At 37.4% G+C, this 16,555-nt stretch overlaps 3 protein-coding genes across 3 annotated transcripts in view; all 3 read right to left on the bottom strand.

The window, feature by feature from the left end:
- Window positions 1–641: 641 nt before the first annotated feature.
- Window positions 642–3,897, bottom strand: pdcd5 (programmed cell death 5). The gene is made up of 6 exons (XM_079216514.1): window positions 3,753–3,897; window positions 2,670–2,713; window positions 2,255–2,316; window positions 1,509–1,600; window positions 1,341–1,412; window positions 642–1,256 (listed from the first exon to the last, which is right to left on the bottom strand). The coding sequence occupies exons 1-6, from the start codon at window positions 3,816–3,818 to the stop codon at window positions 1,206–1,208; spliced, it is 387 nt and encodes a 128-aa protein (XP_079072640.1). The 5' UTR covers window positions 3,819–3,897; the 3' UTR covers window positions 642–1,205.
- Window positions 3,898–4,911: 1,014 nt separating this feature from the next.
- On the bottom strand, window positions 4,912–6,500 carry uraha (urate (5-hydroxyiso-) hydrolase a; the record flags this gene model as incomplete). Its single annotated transcript, XM_079217606.1, has 4 exons — window positions 4,912–5,001; window positions 5,204–5,339; window positions 5,464–5,603; window positions 6,447–6,500. 4 exons carry the CDS (start codon window positions 6,498–6,500, stop codon window positions 4,912–4,914), a joined length of 420 nt encoding a protein of 139 aa, XP_079073732.1.
- A 2,801-nt stretch (window positions 6,501–9,301) lies between these two features.
- Window positions 9,302–16,555, bottom strand: part of LOC306735969 (heterogeneous nuclear ribonucleoprotein C-like) — a gene marked incomplete at both ends in the record, with an annotated part of 31,228 nt that continues 23,974 nt past the window's right edge. The window contains 4 exons of the mRNA XM_079217542.1: window positions 9,302–9,340; window positions 9,746–9,903; window positions 13,818–13,931; window positions 14,609–14,772. Of these exons, the coding sequence (XP_079073668.1) occupies window positions 9,302–9,340; window positions 9,746–9,903; window positions 13,818–13,931; window positions 14,609–14,772 (475 nt within the window). The remainder of the gene's footprint in view (window positions 9,341–9,745; window positions 9,904–13,817; window positions 13,932–14,608; window positions 14,773–16,555) is intronic.

The raw sequence follows: 16,555 nt of genomic DNA, 5'->3' as shown, positions 1-16,555 counted from the left end.
CTTAACCTCTTAAATAAAGGATCTGAACACTCTTTCCACCAATAGTATGAGGGTAACTCCTTTTCTTGTAGAATTAGATAACTCTCTTATTCCACTTGGCAATGCAGGAACACAAAAGTGCAAAGAAATTATTAAAGTAAAAAGGTTCAGTTAATTATAATGTTCATAAAAATGAATGCTTGTGAAGCTATGCTAACTCTAGCTAACTAATTAATGGTGATGCAACAGTAATGCAACTATTTCCTTTGGCTATTTGAGTGGCTTACTAAATGTTAATTGTGGAAACAAAGCTTAGTGTTATTTAACTTGCAATGGAGCACTAGCAAAATGTATCATGTTCTCTTTCATGCTTTCTATTTTAAAAGTAGTTGGATACATTTAGCCATCTGTAAACTCTAGTTGATTCAGAAGAAATAGTCAGTCAATCTATAAAAGTCAAACTTTTCTATGGTGGTGAAGATCATGTGTAATGATACTGCAAAGTGTTTCTGTTCTTGCATTGAACATAGTCAGATAATTATGTGCATTGACCAAAGGAACACAATCTGTGAAAAAACTAGAGACCTTTTCAAAAGGGTTGAACTCTTTTTCATAAATGAACATTTTAAAAGTGGTTCAGTAGAAAAAATAAATATTTGAAATTAAGGCTTCTTTACATTTTTTATTTTGTTTAATGTAAACCTTTAACATACATGTCAGCAAAAAGAAATGATCAAAGTGTAACAACCAAAGTGAATGGGATGCTGGTCCTAAACACAGAACAATGTTTTGTATTCACTGAACATTCTGGATAAAATAAGTGTGTTTTGTATTTTATCTAGCTTCTTGTGATTGAAGAACAGAAGTCAAACATGGTAAAAATTTAATTAAAAAAAGAGTTACTACAGAGAGGAACTAGAGGAGTCAAACGATGTCATAAACTGTCAGGGGTACGACACAAGAAGAGCAAATTTGTAGCAACTTGATGGAAAAGAGATCATAAAAGAGCCCCTTATTAGATCCTGTGAGTATTCTACCCCCCCAACTCGTACACCACAATGTCAACTCCACTTTGTTCTTCCCTCCTGGTAATGTAGTTTCCAGAGACACAGAGAACTTCATGTGGCATCCCAGGATTCAGCGAACAGGTCAAAGATGGTATCAAAGTCTCAGTGAAGCATATCCTCTCCAGATTTCTTGGCTTGTTCCACAGTTACCATTTAAAGTTAGTAATCCTCCTCATCATCATCGGAGTCCATCACCTTACGCCTGTTGAACTGACAAGTACAGAGCATAAGGATGTACGGTGGACAAGTGACTGATAATTGCTCAAACATAGGTGACAATTCAGTGGCACTTACTTTGACTGTTGTCTTCTTGTCTATTTGCTGACTGACTTTTTCTAGAATCTCGATCAAGCCCGAGTCAGAAATCTGACAAAAGAAAAAAATCAACTCATGACACTTCTGGCATGTGGAATAATAACAACATTTGTGCTTCAAGCATCAGAGCAGTGTTCATTTTCTTACCTTTCCTCCCAATGATCCCATACGAGCCATTTGAATAAGATAGTTTTCAACTGCATTGGCCTTTTCCGGCTTCACCAAAGCAAGATTGTTCACTGAAAAAGGAAAATGAGACCACCTTGTGTTCACATTTGAGTGTCATTTACAGATGTACATCACAAACTATTCAACACACAATATAGTTTCAAAGGAGCACTGGACTTTTTTCGTGAATAGAAACCACTCTTAAGATGTGTTACAAACTTTACTATGATTTTTTTCTACAACATTTATAATACTGTCATGCCGGTGGTGACTTTGTTACATACAGTCGCAATTATGCTACTGAGAACAGGTTTTAAAACGCATGTTTCTCTCATCATTTGTAATATTTTCTGTTTTACACCCAAACTTTTCTCTTATTATTTCACATTCTTAACATGCCAAATAAATGCATCTCACTAAAATGGAAGGAGTCTCTGTTCATTCAATCGACTTCCCACTTGACGGGTATATTGGTCTTGAGATCTATGTGACATTATTAGTATTTATTAGTAGTATGTAATGTATACACTGTGTAGTCCATTGAAAGGGGACTCCTATTAACTATTACACCGCCAAAGGCATGTTGGGTACATGTATTCCCTGTCAATGTTTGTGTGAGCTTTAGCGCCCAAATGCAGTGTCGACTCTAGCATTGCTAGTGGGGGCAACTATGTCATGGCAGGGGAAATGCTCAGTAGGCTAAATAAATCTCTTAACAAACTTACATCTGGCCCGGGCAGACTGGTCCAGAACTTGAGCCAATATAGAGTTCCTCATGTCGGTTTCTCTGTGAAAAAAGTAACATTACCACGTCACCACTACATACCACTGTTTGGGATAAATGCTGAGACTAGTAAAAAGAAAAAAGAAAAATGCTTGTATTAAACTGTCTGACCATCAGAACACTGGCTCAGTCCAACAGCTACACAGACAGGTTAAATATGATAGTAAGTGTTAACTTTGCTTTCAAATATATTGAGATTGTAATAGTAATCATCACAATAGTTTGTAGATAATTCAGTGCATATGTGCTCTTTAATTTACAAGTCCATGTATTTGACTAATAAAGACACCGTACTGTATATAAAGTAAAATGCATTTACTATGCGTCTGTGCCTTAAATCAATTACCACATCTTACCTTTGTTTGGCCTCCTCTCCTTGCTGCTGCTTATTTGAAGTATCCTGAAATAAAAAGTTAGAAAGCACTGTCACAAATACACTAGGTTGTGTCTCTGCATTCAGCTAACTGGGGGATATATAATAAGGAACAATATTTAATCTCAAATATTACCAGCTCAATATTCCGACAACTTTGGTAACACCTCACACATTATCGTAATAACTGTCAAAATGAGTTTCCACATGCCGTTTTATTATTTTATTGGTCAGACCTGGTTAAACATTTTAAAATGTGAAAACAAACCCCCTGCCAGGACCCCCTGGAGGGCAAACTAGGTAGTGGTGACACTGTTTATCAATTATTTCAAATACATCTTTAGCCTTTCTGTACAGCAATGTATTGCACTTATCTGGTACAATCTACAATGATACCAATATATCTGTGATACAATAATATCTTACTAATTTCATCAATGGGTTTCTGCTGAGTAGTGTGTATATATTGTGTACAGTTTAAGATGTTCACATATGATGCCACTATATCAATATTTAGTAATAGTCAATATACAACGTTATTTATTAGAGTCACATAGTGCAACATAAATAATGTCTTATTAGTTAATGTTTCAGTTTATCATGTGGCTAAAAAGAAAAACACGGATGGTAATGAACCGGTTTTGTCTTTTCACTTAACAGAAATCTAACAGATAACCTAAGAAAATACTCAACTCCAACTAAGCTCACCAGTCTACTGTGTAATTGTGAATTTGGCCGCTCATAAAATAAATACATTTGACATAACATCATTGTCAGAGGGGTGTGCGATCTCTTGTTGATGAAAAGCTAGCAGGGCCAGTGAGATGATAGTTATTACTGTGATTTATGTTACTTACTACTGACTTAGTTGCAGTTCATTTACACCGAGCATGGCTCACATAAGTGGGCTATATATATACACATATATATCCCCTGAGCGACAGTTCAATGAGTCTAGTAGCTGGTTTCGCCACACTAACGTAGCTATTAGCAGCACACTGAACTCAGCCTCTCTTCATAGCGCGGCGGCCGCAAACACGCTTCCATGCTCGCGTGTTGTCCTTACCCCGTGCTTTGCCTGTAGTTCCGCCATTCTTTGCCGCCTAATTGCTTCTAATTCGTCGTCTGCCATGGTTACTAATAGGGATATGGACCTAATAAACAGCAAAGGGACGAGATAACGTCAGAAAATATAACCTAAACTCCCAGCAGAGACAAGGCCCTACCCAGTTCAGGAGAGTGTAATCAAAGTCAAAAGCACCGAGCGAACGCTCAGGCTAAAGCAATCGAGCGTAGAGTGAGGATCACGTAAGAAAGAGAGGGCAGTGAGTACTCCTACTGGACAGATTCATGACTAGTATAAATATATCTACTATAATATAAGCACATCTTTTCTTTTCTTATTAAAATACACTTGCCACTTTTATGGCAAGTGGTTTTTAATATATACTTGTTCTAAAGTACTGTTATCTGTTTGTTGTTTACCATATGTATCTATTATTACACTATGTTTATTGTTTGTATTATATTTGTATTATTTTATTGTTTTATTCTATGTCTATGTTTATTGTTTTGCACCTTTCAGTCAAAATCCTGTGTGCAAAGTACTTGACCAATACATTATTCTGATTCTAATTCTAATTCTGATTCTAATTCTGATTCTGATTCTAATTCTGATTCTAATTCTGATACTGATTCTGATTTTAATTCTAATACTGATACTAATTCTGATTCTGATTCTGATTCTAATTCTGATACTGATTCTGATTGAGGATGGGGATGTGTTACAGGAATTTACAAGGTTATGTCGGGGTCTTCTTTTTGAGAACAATGTACATGTACGACTTTATTTAATGGTATTTGTTTCCCAGAATTTTTGTAATTTAGTATAAAATATTAAAGTACTGAGTTTTTTGGGAGAAGAACTCCCTACCATGTGGATTTGCATGCATGTTGGCAAAAGACCAAAAGAAAAAAATTGACCAAAAGGACCCAACTTTATTTATTAGGTTAATTAGACCAGTATATGCCTTAATAACATAAAAAGGCATTTTATATAAGGGTATCCTTATAAGTACAATGTATATAAGTAATGTGGTTTGTGTAATTGCAAAACAATATGTATTTATTACAGTATCACATAATTATTATTATTTCAAAGGGTAGAATCATTCAGATGGAGCATTGTGTCTTGTCAATGGGTTCAGCTGCATGACACTTGATTTCTAGCTCCCTCTGTACGTACTGTAGGAGAAACGACTCAGGAGCAGTGGGATATGGTACTTTTGGCCTGGGTCATTTATAGTGAAGACAATCTGCAACAAAACACCAACATGAAAGAGATCAACAATTACAAGTAAGACATGATTGTTAGCGGCATGATATGCCTATGCCAAGTTAAATGAGGGTACAAATTCATGAATCTAGTTACAAAAATAGAGTAAGGTGAAGCCATAAGCAAGTAAAGCAGCATTATAAAGATCATGTTGGCACATAACACTTCATGCCTTTCCTCACCTCAACATACGGGTAGAAGCCGGTCTCGCCCATATTCTCCCAGTACTGAGCAGTCTCAAAATGCAATCTATACACCCCGGAAGTAAACGTTTGCGTTGTGATGAGTCCTGGGCAACGTCCATCAGCATTAGTGATCCTTTTGAGACAAAATATGATTAAAGACCTATAAATACAAATCTACAATAGCTAGTGGCCTGTGACCATATTTTGGGACTATGTGAGAGGTGTTTTGCTTATGACTGTTTTCCTCAGGTTTTTACCCAGTGGTTATCAAACTCCAGGCACTAGAGGAGGGGTCTTGTCGATAGAGACTGAGAGCTATGTCCGCACCAGGGACCCCCATTGCAGTGTTCAGCACATGGGTGGTCAAGGGGCTAGCAGGGCCTGTCATTGCTGTGAACTACAGAACAAGAGCTTTAGACTTTTAATCGATGTGCTTAAATCTGAAGAAATCACATTAGAGTACAACATTTAAAATTACACTGTTTTGACAACTGGCAAACACATATTCATACGGGACTAGTTTTCTTTAAGTGGCATTGGTTTTGAATTTCTTTGTTAATTTGTTCCAAATTTACAAGATCACAACGCTTTAATCTTACATTTATATAGCCCAGCTTTTTCAAAGTTGTCAGACAATGTCAAAAACTAAGTTGAAATTTGACATCCAAGTTTTTCTGACACATGGATTTGAATTATGTGCTTTCTTCCAGCCAGGGAACCTTCATGCATTTAAGCAATATGTGGGATTTAATTGGGAATGCAGAGTGAACATTCTGCTTTAGAACACCACTGATAATAATGCTGATTTCTTTTTTTTAATGCAGATTTATAGTTTGTCTTTCACCTATTTAAAATACTGAAAATACAAGTAGCAAATTGTACATGTAAGTTATGAGTTGCTATGTATAAAGGGTAATTGAATAACAGGACATGTAATTCCCTAAACTAGATAGTTGTTTAAACTAATTATAACACCTGAATGAAACCTTTGATATAATATGTATATTTTAAATTTGATTCTTTTAAATCAAATGTTTTTGGGGGTAAAATGTATATTTCAATGACTGAGTATTGACTGCTCCTGTTGTAGCGTCTCTCACTTCTCATACAATATATCCTCAGTCATGTTGTTGCTATAAATTACAATATACGGTCCATACAACTTTATGAATATAATTGTCTATTCTATTGAAGGAGATATTCTATTGTATTATATATCTATTAAAAGTGTTGTGCTTACCTTATTTCCAGGCAAAATATGACCCTTGAGTTGCTGCAGCCTGTACGCACTCATGTGTGCTGATGAATAAACTGGGTTAGTGGGTTTAACGAAAGAATATATAATTTCATGGTTTATTAAACACCATCAGTTGTTTGTCACATTTTCTTCTTGCAATTCTGCACAATGACCTATTCCGCATGACATTCAGTGCTCAAGTGCTTATCTTTCTGTCAACAGAAGACTGGTTGTGCAAGAGCTCCTTTTGTCACACTTTGAACTTTGTGGAAATGGATGAAAGGGCACTTCTCGGAGGCCGAGGCACATGCAGACGAGGTCATAATAATTTAGGTAAAAGGAATGATTTATTTCCTTTATTTCCTAAATTATGTGATTTATTCTTGGAAAGTACTGCAGTAATTTCCTTTAACTCTCATGTATACATTGATCCCAAGAGAACAATGTTTTTTCAGTACAAACTTTGAGCATTTCAGAAAAGTATCTGACATTTAAGCCATGATGAATATTATGCTAAAATGCAACTATATTTATTAGTTTTTCTGGGAAACATCTGTCAAAAAAGTCTGTGACATGAACTGTGGTACACATTCTACACTGAAGGTCCATTTACTAAGCTATAGCCAGAGCTTTCTACGATAACTGTTTGACTTTATCAGCAAATGGAACTTCAGTTTAGGACAGTGTGCCATCAGTAATTTAAAGAAACATTAACATTAATTATTACAACTACATTTCCTGATTTGACAGTTTCTAGTAAGCTAGCATGTCCTATTTCTATTTCCAGTTTGAATTCAATATTAACTGAGTAACCACACCATTTGACCACATGAACATCTTAAACTGTGAACTCTTTTTCGCACAATTTTTACATGTTTTTTTTTTTACACCAAAATATTTTTAAAGGGTCACATAAACCACGATTATTTTCTCCCTGTGGCCCTAGTATATCAGTCATTAACGCCGTCTTTAGCTAAAATGGCTTTTCAGAGACACGCCTAGTGGTGAAGATACTTTCTTGAACACGTTTTACACCTGCTTTATCTTCACCACTAGCCGTGTCTCTGAAAAAACAATTTTCAAAATATTGTAGAACACTCCTTCCAAACTTGCTTAAAATAACTGTGCGCAGAAAATGTACTGTACCTCTTGATCTGTTTGGACCTGGCTTCCATGTTGTTCTGACTGGAGTTTGAAACTCAAACAACTTTTAGAAACTGCTGCAGTTTGAGTCTGCGCAGTGTTGGTGGTTTAATCAGGTACATGGCTCTCAAAACAGCACACACATATGGATGAGAATGTACAATTCTGACTGAGTGTCCGGTGGACCTATAGTTCAAACCATCCGTGCACCGAGAATTACAGATGTTGTGGGTTCAGAGAGACCTGCGATCTAGCTCTCTGACTTCCAGCAAGCACAAGGATGTTTACAATTATCAGCTTTCCTCTGTTTGATATGGAGTATATTATTATATAATGTATACATTTCGGATTATTTCTACACTGTAAGTGGTAACGTTTTGAAGCAGTACTTTCAACATTTTATGATTTCTGATACGTATATTATTTCCAGTAGCTGTTTCTCTTTCTCCATCCATGTCTGTCTTGGTCTCTCAGAAAAAAAATACACACTCCCATGTACTGTATTTATACTCAATATGAAAATACCTTTACTACTGTGACAATGAGTATTTCCACTTCGCTAATCTGAATAATGCAAACAAATAAATGTAACACCATAGCAATAACATTATTGTTTTCTTTTAAAAAAAACACATGAGAAGTCCTAAAGCAAGATTAAAATCAGACAGTTCAACAATTACAGTAAAGTTTACAATATTACACACTGACCGGGGCCTCTGCATATCTTAAAAGTGCCAAATCCATGTTGGAAGAGAGGAGTAACATTTCTCTAACACATTTAAAGTAGAGAAAATACATTTGTTTGAGAGAGTATAACTGATACTGATACTTACAAGCAGAAACCTGTTTCTCCTGAATGACCAGCGTTAGTATTCAATCTCTCACTAGCTGAATTCCTATATCTTAGAATACAATATGTCAAAATACTTTGAGATCCACCAAAGAGATTTCCATTTTACAGAACATGCACACACTATTCCAGTTATACCATCATTCAGAAAGTTATAATATTTAATTACGGTGTTAACGTGGTTTATAACTGCCCACGCGTCATTAATATTCCTGGTTCTATACTTTTTCTACGTTATTTATTTCAAGATACAATCATTTTGTTCTTGCAGAAATTGGTGAAACAGCAGAAACATTGCATCACCTCTAGCAACATAAATTATTGATTTAAAATATTACTATATGTACAGTCTGATGCTGGCTTGTGCTGCCTGTTTCAGAAAAAGGCTATACATGTGGCCGACAAGATAAATTGGTAAGCTAATTACACAAGGTTTTAAATCAGAAATCCCTTTGTCTCATTTGGATTCATTATGCAGTATTTGGATTAAGACTGGAATATTATCGTTTTTGCCAACCTTCTTTTACAATTAAATAGGAACATCTCCTTATAAGCGGGATACTACCAAGTTAAATTTAACTACCGTTCTTCCAGTTGTCCTTTATAATTACACTCTCACTCTTTCAGGTCAACCTACCAAATTATTTTTAATCAGATGTGCATGTCCTTGGTTTGTATAAGTCACCTGTGTCAGTGTTGTAGTTTGACTTAAAAGTATGGTCACAGAAACCAGGCTATTGTGATACAATGACATACATGTATTGTGTTATCTGATAATTTAAGCTTGGCGGATTTTGTTCTCTTCCTCCATGTTTGGCACTTAATCCATTTTAGTCTTCTACGTCTTCTCATGTTGCTTCCTCATTCATATTTCCTCCTCTAGGTCAAAGCTGTGGTTGCTCATCTGTAACAGACAGACAAATATGTTTTCATGGCGACAAGACATTTCTCTAAACTGCAAGCTCACAATTACTCAAGTGAAATTAAATGACTACACACCAGTGGAAGAACAATCCACTCAGCACTTTTATTATTATTATTACTTTTTGTTAAATTTCAATGCGAAACTGAGTTTTCCTGTGTCTTATTGCTCTAAATTATATTTCTTTGCATCTACAAAATGACAGACATACGGCTTCAGACAAATCAACAAAATGGTGGTACCATTTAAACCTTTGTCATGAATCTCAATAATACCAGAAATTAGCATCAACTAGTTGTAAGGACAACAAAACCAAAAGGGATGGCCCACGCTGATACACTTTTCAGTCATTCAAAACAAGTGCACACAGACTTCAGGTGCATTTACCGTGTGGTGGTCATCATTGGGCTCCCTTGGGTCAGGTTTCTCTCGGTGGATTCGATGGCGGGAGCTGGGTGGAGAGAGGGAGGAGAGGGAGTGCTCGGGGCTGCTGGCAGACAGAGCGTACAGTGAGCCAGCTGGACTGTCCTCTCTCAAGGGAGACCCTACAGCACAGGAACAAACAGATGCATGCATGGAGTTTAGGTGAGGAGCTTAGGTCCTGTTTCCTTTGGAGAACAAAAAACCTGTTTTCTGTGGTTCAAAGACAAAAAACATCTATGCACATCCCACTGACTTTGTACTTGATGACAGGCAGGAAACAAGAGTGGGAGTGACAGGATGAAGGACAGAGATGAGGAGATCACGAGGGGGAAGCAAGAGACAGCAGAACTACATAGTGAGAGGCAGGGGAGTCAAGTAGAGCCTGTGATAAATATGAATAATAGAGCTATCCATCGGCTAAGGTCAGTCAAAGAAGGTATAACAAACACATACACTGTGCTGAACGTGATCTCTTACAATTGCAGTAGCCAAGACACATTTTCTTTTTCATACACAGTCTATTTGTATATTCAGCCTGATCGTGACTTGCCGGCAGGGGTGGACTCCCTTGATGCCACTATGTTCAAAATAACGCCGCAAAAGTGTCCTCTTAATTGCCACTGTCATAGATAAAACATGATAAAGTGCACTCTTGAATGCCCCTAGATATACAAAGATAAATTGCCCTCTAGGATGCCCCTCCAGTGGAGAAGACATGATAACGTGCCATCTGGGTGCCCTTAAAATAGAGAAGACGTGATGCTGTGCCATATAAGTTACCCTACATGCTAGAAAACTTTTTCCAGCCCTTGCTTCACAGACAGCCTAAGTCCTCACCTCACCACACACACACACACACACAAACACGCACACAAGCAATGCCGGCGATCAGATGAGCAAATCGGTGTATCCAAGTTACTTTCAGAAAATGGCAGAGGGGTGCCAGTGAACCCACTTTAACCAACGGTACCAAAATAAAGTCCTGCACAGACAGTGAGATCCCCAAAGAAAGCAGAGGGTTTGCAGCAACAATGCCGACACCTGCGAACCCAGTGAGGTGCCAGTGGCACCAAGAGAAAGGCCAGCACTGAAAGTGCGCTAATTAGTAAGAAAAGGAGAGGTGGCTACACTGAATCCAACATTGGTGAACCCACTAGGTGTGGTGGACGGATGGGAGCAGGTCCACAGACGTAAACTGATCGTGTGAAATAAAATTAGATATCTACCAGATTAGCAAATCTACCACTCCTGGCTATCGCTCGGCCCAAGAATAGTCTAGCATATAACTCTAAAACTTTTTTTTACACTTTTTGTACAGATTAAAATCAATGAGACACCCAAAAAACACCAACAATGGTGGTAACTTCATATTTACAATATAGACATCAGAGTGGTATCAATCTTTGCCTCTAACTCTCATCAGAAAATCAAATTATTGTATTTCCTAAAATGTGAAAATAGTTGTGTGTGATTTAAAGCAAACTGCAAACAAATGTTTGGGGGATTTACACATGCAAAATATTGTCGGCTATAATGCTGAAGAACAGTCTATCCCTCGAGTTAACAACCTTTGGTTTCAACCATATTGTCCAGATTTAGTTTAAACATAGAGAGGTTGAGGAAATATGTTCCTCACAGATATTGTGAAACATGAATCTCTGTTTGTGTTTGTGTATGTAGCCAGATTTGAGGACAAGTACCTGCAGTTTAAAAAGCTCGGAGAAAGAGGATTTGGATCAGTGTACGCTGGGAAAAGAAAAACTGTTAATTTACCCGTAAATGTTATGTATGTATTCTCACATCACACATAAAGACAGTGATCGCTGCCTGCACTAACCAACATACTGGTGTTACCCAAAGTTGGTGTGAAGATTCGAACAATGTGAGTAATTTGATTGGATGTCTCAGCATCAACTGTTCAAACCATTGTTGACCTTTTTTCCATTTCTAGTTACTTTTTTGTTGATGAGGAAAACACAACCACATTCATTAAAACACTCATTTTGTTCTGTATATTGTTTCCTCCAGGTCTTAAATGGGAGGACACAAATGCGCTCCATTGAGGCGCTCCTCATGTTGAGAGCAGGAGGTTGACCGGCGTCTGTGTTATTAATAGACTGGATCTGGACCATGCAGAAAGTCCTCCTGGTCACAGAGAGACCAGTGACCTGTGTGGACCTGTATACCTGGATAACAACAACGGTCCACAGACCAGGCCAAGGTACTGAAGCTGGGTGAAACATGTCTCAGACTCCGAACATCATAAAGTAGCTGATTTTTTAAAATGTATTTCACTAATATACTTATGATCATAACATACACAGAAATGGGAAGAAATGTGGCTACCTTGTGGTGAAAGAGAGCTAAAAACATATGTAGGAACACTAAAAATCACACCCTGTGCAATTGTATTGTTGAATAGAAAAAGTTTTGGAAATTGAGAAAACAGAGAAATGGTTACACTTTCTAACCAATTAGTTAACTGTAGCGATCCTTCTTAAAAGCCCATTAACATTCAGCTGAAGAGTGGATTGATTTAATGCTACAATATTGCCATTATAAATAATGTAAAACAACATGAAACAATTGTGTCAATAATGAAGATGACCAGATTGATCTCAGTCCTATTTAGATTTTTGTTTTTCAAGGAATATCTTTGCTTTGTTATGTTTTTTTTTAATTGTTATGGATGTTCATGGCAGACGCAGGGTTTGAGAAATATGAATGTCCGAAAACTGAGCTCTTACGGAGCTTTGGAGTCATGAGAATCTGGTTAGACGTTGCAATAAATGATACACATAATAATCTGAAAATACAGAGTTTGGATTTGAATTATTGGTTTTGCAATAATATATTCATACAATAATACTATACTATTACAGTGTTATTATGCTAGGTGTTTGTGTTGTTAAATTGAGTCTATAGGTTCCACTGTATAAACCAAAAAACATCTATATTTCTGTGATAGTGACATAGTTTGGATCAGGTGAACCTTTTTGTGTTATTCGTGAACAACACAGGGAAATAATGCTAATTATATACTGGGCACAATGCCCAGTACTGCTCTTCCTCTCTAATTTTTTCCATCCCCTTTTCTATTTCTATTTTATTTGTGTCTCCTCATCTTGTCACGTATCTCTTCCTTTACTAAAGCGGAGCTTTGATTGACAGTCGTTTCCCATTTGTCTGTAAACACATATAGGCTGTATAGTGGTGAAAATGAAAGTGAAACTACCTAGCAGGCATCACTTACACTATTGCAACCACATAGGTGCTATTGGTCTGTGAATGAATGCCATTTAACTACTAGTAAAAATATCTGGTTACCTAAATCCATCTTTCTATGGATTCAGCTGCCTGTCCGGTTTTAGATTAAAGGTTAAAGATAGTTTTTTAACAAGGACATGTGAGTGTGGCAGCTACTAAAGGATAGTGGTTTGCACTATGTTTGACTTTATGATGAGTTTTATTAAGATTCCAGTAGAACCAATTTCTTTAGGAAGGATAATAAAGCCTTGTCCTGTTCCTTCTCTGAGCCGTAGCTGTTGTTGGCAGACGCAGTAGCAGTCTTGTGTTCAAATGTCCACAGGAGGGCAGCAGCAGCTCTTCCCTCCATGCACAATGATTTGCTTTTCTTGATATTTGTCTGTTTTCTGAAGCTTTATCAGTCAGTTCCTTCAATCACACTATTTGTTCAGCATGTTCAATAATTTGCTCACAGCCATAAATCCAGACAACACACTCCAGTATAGAAATCGGCCTTGCTTCAACTTTTATTTATTTTTTTTATAAATAATTGATTTGTCAGGTAAAATAGGAGTGGCTCTGCAGTACATGCCCATTTCCCAGTTTCCCCTGGGAAAACCGATCCTGAATCATTTTGATTGGGGTTGTGTCTGGTGGAGCTAATCAAGCAGAAATCTGGTGGCATATTGCCAGAGTCCACCTAAAATGTTTTTGATGTGCAAATGATTATCTATCAGTTGATCTCGCACCTCCCTGCCTCCACTGTCCACAGTGTGAATGAATGTCTCACCTTTGTGGTCATTCCTCTGTGTGTCCATTTTGTCAAGACTGTCGAGCAGTCCATCGATCTGTGTCTTTATCAGAGTCAGCTCCTTTTTAATCACCTGCAACTCCTCCATTCCCACTGCAGGGATGAAGACAGTAAGAATGTAAAGGACAGGAGAAAGTTATTACACAACCTGAAAATATCTTTAGGGATTAGTTAGACATATTGGTAAATGCACGTATTTGAAGATGGATACCAGACAAGTATCAACCATCTTATCTAACTGTCTGCAAGAAAGCAAATAAGCAAATTCCTCAAAATATCTAACCATAACTGCTAGATAACAACTAAAATGTGACAATGAACGAAGAAAAGTGCATGCAAAGTAAACCAATTTCGGTATCTGACATCAAAAAAGTGTATGTTGGCATTTAACTTTGATCAGCATGTGCAGAATTGATTTTAGTTTCGGATTCGCAGGATTGAGTCATGCAGCCGTGGTTTTGAATACAGCTAATTTTCCCCACTTCATCGTTTCTCTCTTCAAAGAAGCGTCACAGAAAAAAGGGTTAAAAAAATGTTTGAACTTTAATACCTAGAGATTGTGCGTTGTGACTTCAGTAAACACAGCATATTTTGTCTGTGGTGGCGTTGTACTGAAAGGATGAGAGGCAAAAGATCTAATGAGGTTTATACTCATCATTTCATTTTTCATGTAAAGAGGCATTCCCCTTCCCAGCGTTTTAGTCAAACACTGTAAATCTGCATCATCTAATGCAATCTTTTTTTGACTTCAGTCCATTCATGTTACTCACACTTGGCTGTAGATGAACTAGTGGAGTGGGCTCTGGAGCTTTTGGAGTGGGTTCTGTCTCGAATGCGTCTGTTCCCAGAGGAGGAAGAACGGGATTGCTTGGCCAGACTAGGTCCCAGTGGCAGAGGAGACAGGGAGGCCGGCACACGCTGGTAGTCATACACCCTAAAAGTTCAGTAGATACAATTTTAAAACAACTTGTCTTTAGCTATGTGCATGCAGCCATTTTGCTGAATTAGTGGGAAGGTGTGCTGTGATTTAATGAAATCTAGGTTTTTGTTTAAGATCAGCGAGAAAGAGAGCCTGCTCACAAGCATAAAATGGCAAACTGTATTTTACTCAGACATGGCTGCTTGTGTTTAGGCATCACCTAAATATGGGAACTTTGGCTCTACTTAAATTAAAAAGAAAGAGTATTTTAGAAAAACATGTTTATGTTCCCTTAAAATATTTATCAAAACTTAACAGGCATTGTATTGGCACTAATGTTGAAATAATTCAAGACCAGCCCAAAATCACACATGAGGGGGATACAAGCTGGAAAAAGAGATATGAAAGGAAATATGTGGCACTTATGAAAACCACCTGTTCAAGCAATATGGATATGTATATTCTTTTGTCTTTTACTTTCTACCTGTTTTCTGTCCCCGTGTGGACAGCTCCATGGCTCTAACTGTCACTGAATGCAATTGGTTCTGTCAGGGCCAATCAATAGCTTGCTGCCAGGCTAGTAGTGCTGGTGACATGAGGAGTATCACAGTCACACTCTATAACGCTTACAGAAATCACACTGTGTGTTGTTTGTGCATGTGTGCTTGTGTATGTTTCAGTAGAAATAGAGGTGATGTTGTGACTGAAGCAGAAAATGATTTGACCGAAACACTCATGCACACAACAACCACATTGCTGCAGGCTGAACACCAACCAACCTATCAGGAATGAGCAAAGGAAGCGTGAGAAGGCCAATCAAGTCTATAGATGATTATGTTGCTGTTATGTTGTAGCAATGAGAGAGAGAGTTGGCTCAAAGAACAATTAAAAAGGATAGCCAGGGTGTTTACTGTGTTCACCAAACTAAAGAAAAAAACTTTTAAAAACCATACTAAACTAGTACCACATAATTAAATGTAATGCCTTTTTTCATGGTCATACCGCCGGTCAAATGATGATGTGGGACAATTAGGCCTACAATTATCTATTAAACAGGAATTCATTGACATTTATATCATTATTTTCAGGACTTCTCAGTAGTTATAATATTCAATTAGCATGGCTTGGGTCAAGATAAGTGGCAGAATATTGATGAATGCATAAACCAATTAAAAAACTATTAATTAAGATTCTTTTTTGCTAAAATTGACACTTGCCCATTATGAGATGATGAGCTTCCCAGATACTGTAGTGAACAGTAGTGACAGTGTTTGCTTTAGGTCTGATGGTGTTAGCTGAAACGGCACAAAACTTTATTGAACAGACTCCTGCACGCACAGTGTATAACGTCTCCTGACAGCCCACAACCACACAAAAAAAGTTATGACTAATGTTAGTGTCTAGGGCAGGAAAAAAATAAAATTGTCAAGACCGTAGAAAATTAAATCCCCGACTTTCTTTCCTGATAGATCTGAACCGAGTGATTTTCAGACCTGCAGGTAGCAAAACCGTGATAATTCTGATCAACTCAATCTTGATTCTATACCAATACTGATTGAGCTGATAGCCAGTTAGCCCGACCCCCTGAAAAGTTTTCTCTATTTTTCTCTTTCACCTGTTATATTCTCCAAAGCCTCTCTACTTGATACTGAGATTTCTATGTTCTTCTCACATCCACAGTATGCAAACAGACTCACACGCATCAAAATGTCACGTATGGATAAAGTGTATTAGGCCACCATAAGTGTGTGAGATTAGAGGCTTTGAGCATTGTCCGTGCTGAGAGACACAAAGACCA

This window comes from Taurulus bubalis (genome assembly GCF_910589615.1).
Source record: "Taurulus bubalis genome assembly, chromosome: 4".
NCBI classification, from domain to species: Eukaryota; Metazoa; Chordata; class Actinopteri; order Perciformes; family Cottidae; genus Taurulus; species Taurulus bubalis.
Note: the sequence above shows the minus strand (reverse complement) of the source record. Positions and strands in the feature narration are given on the sequence as shown.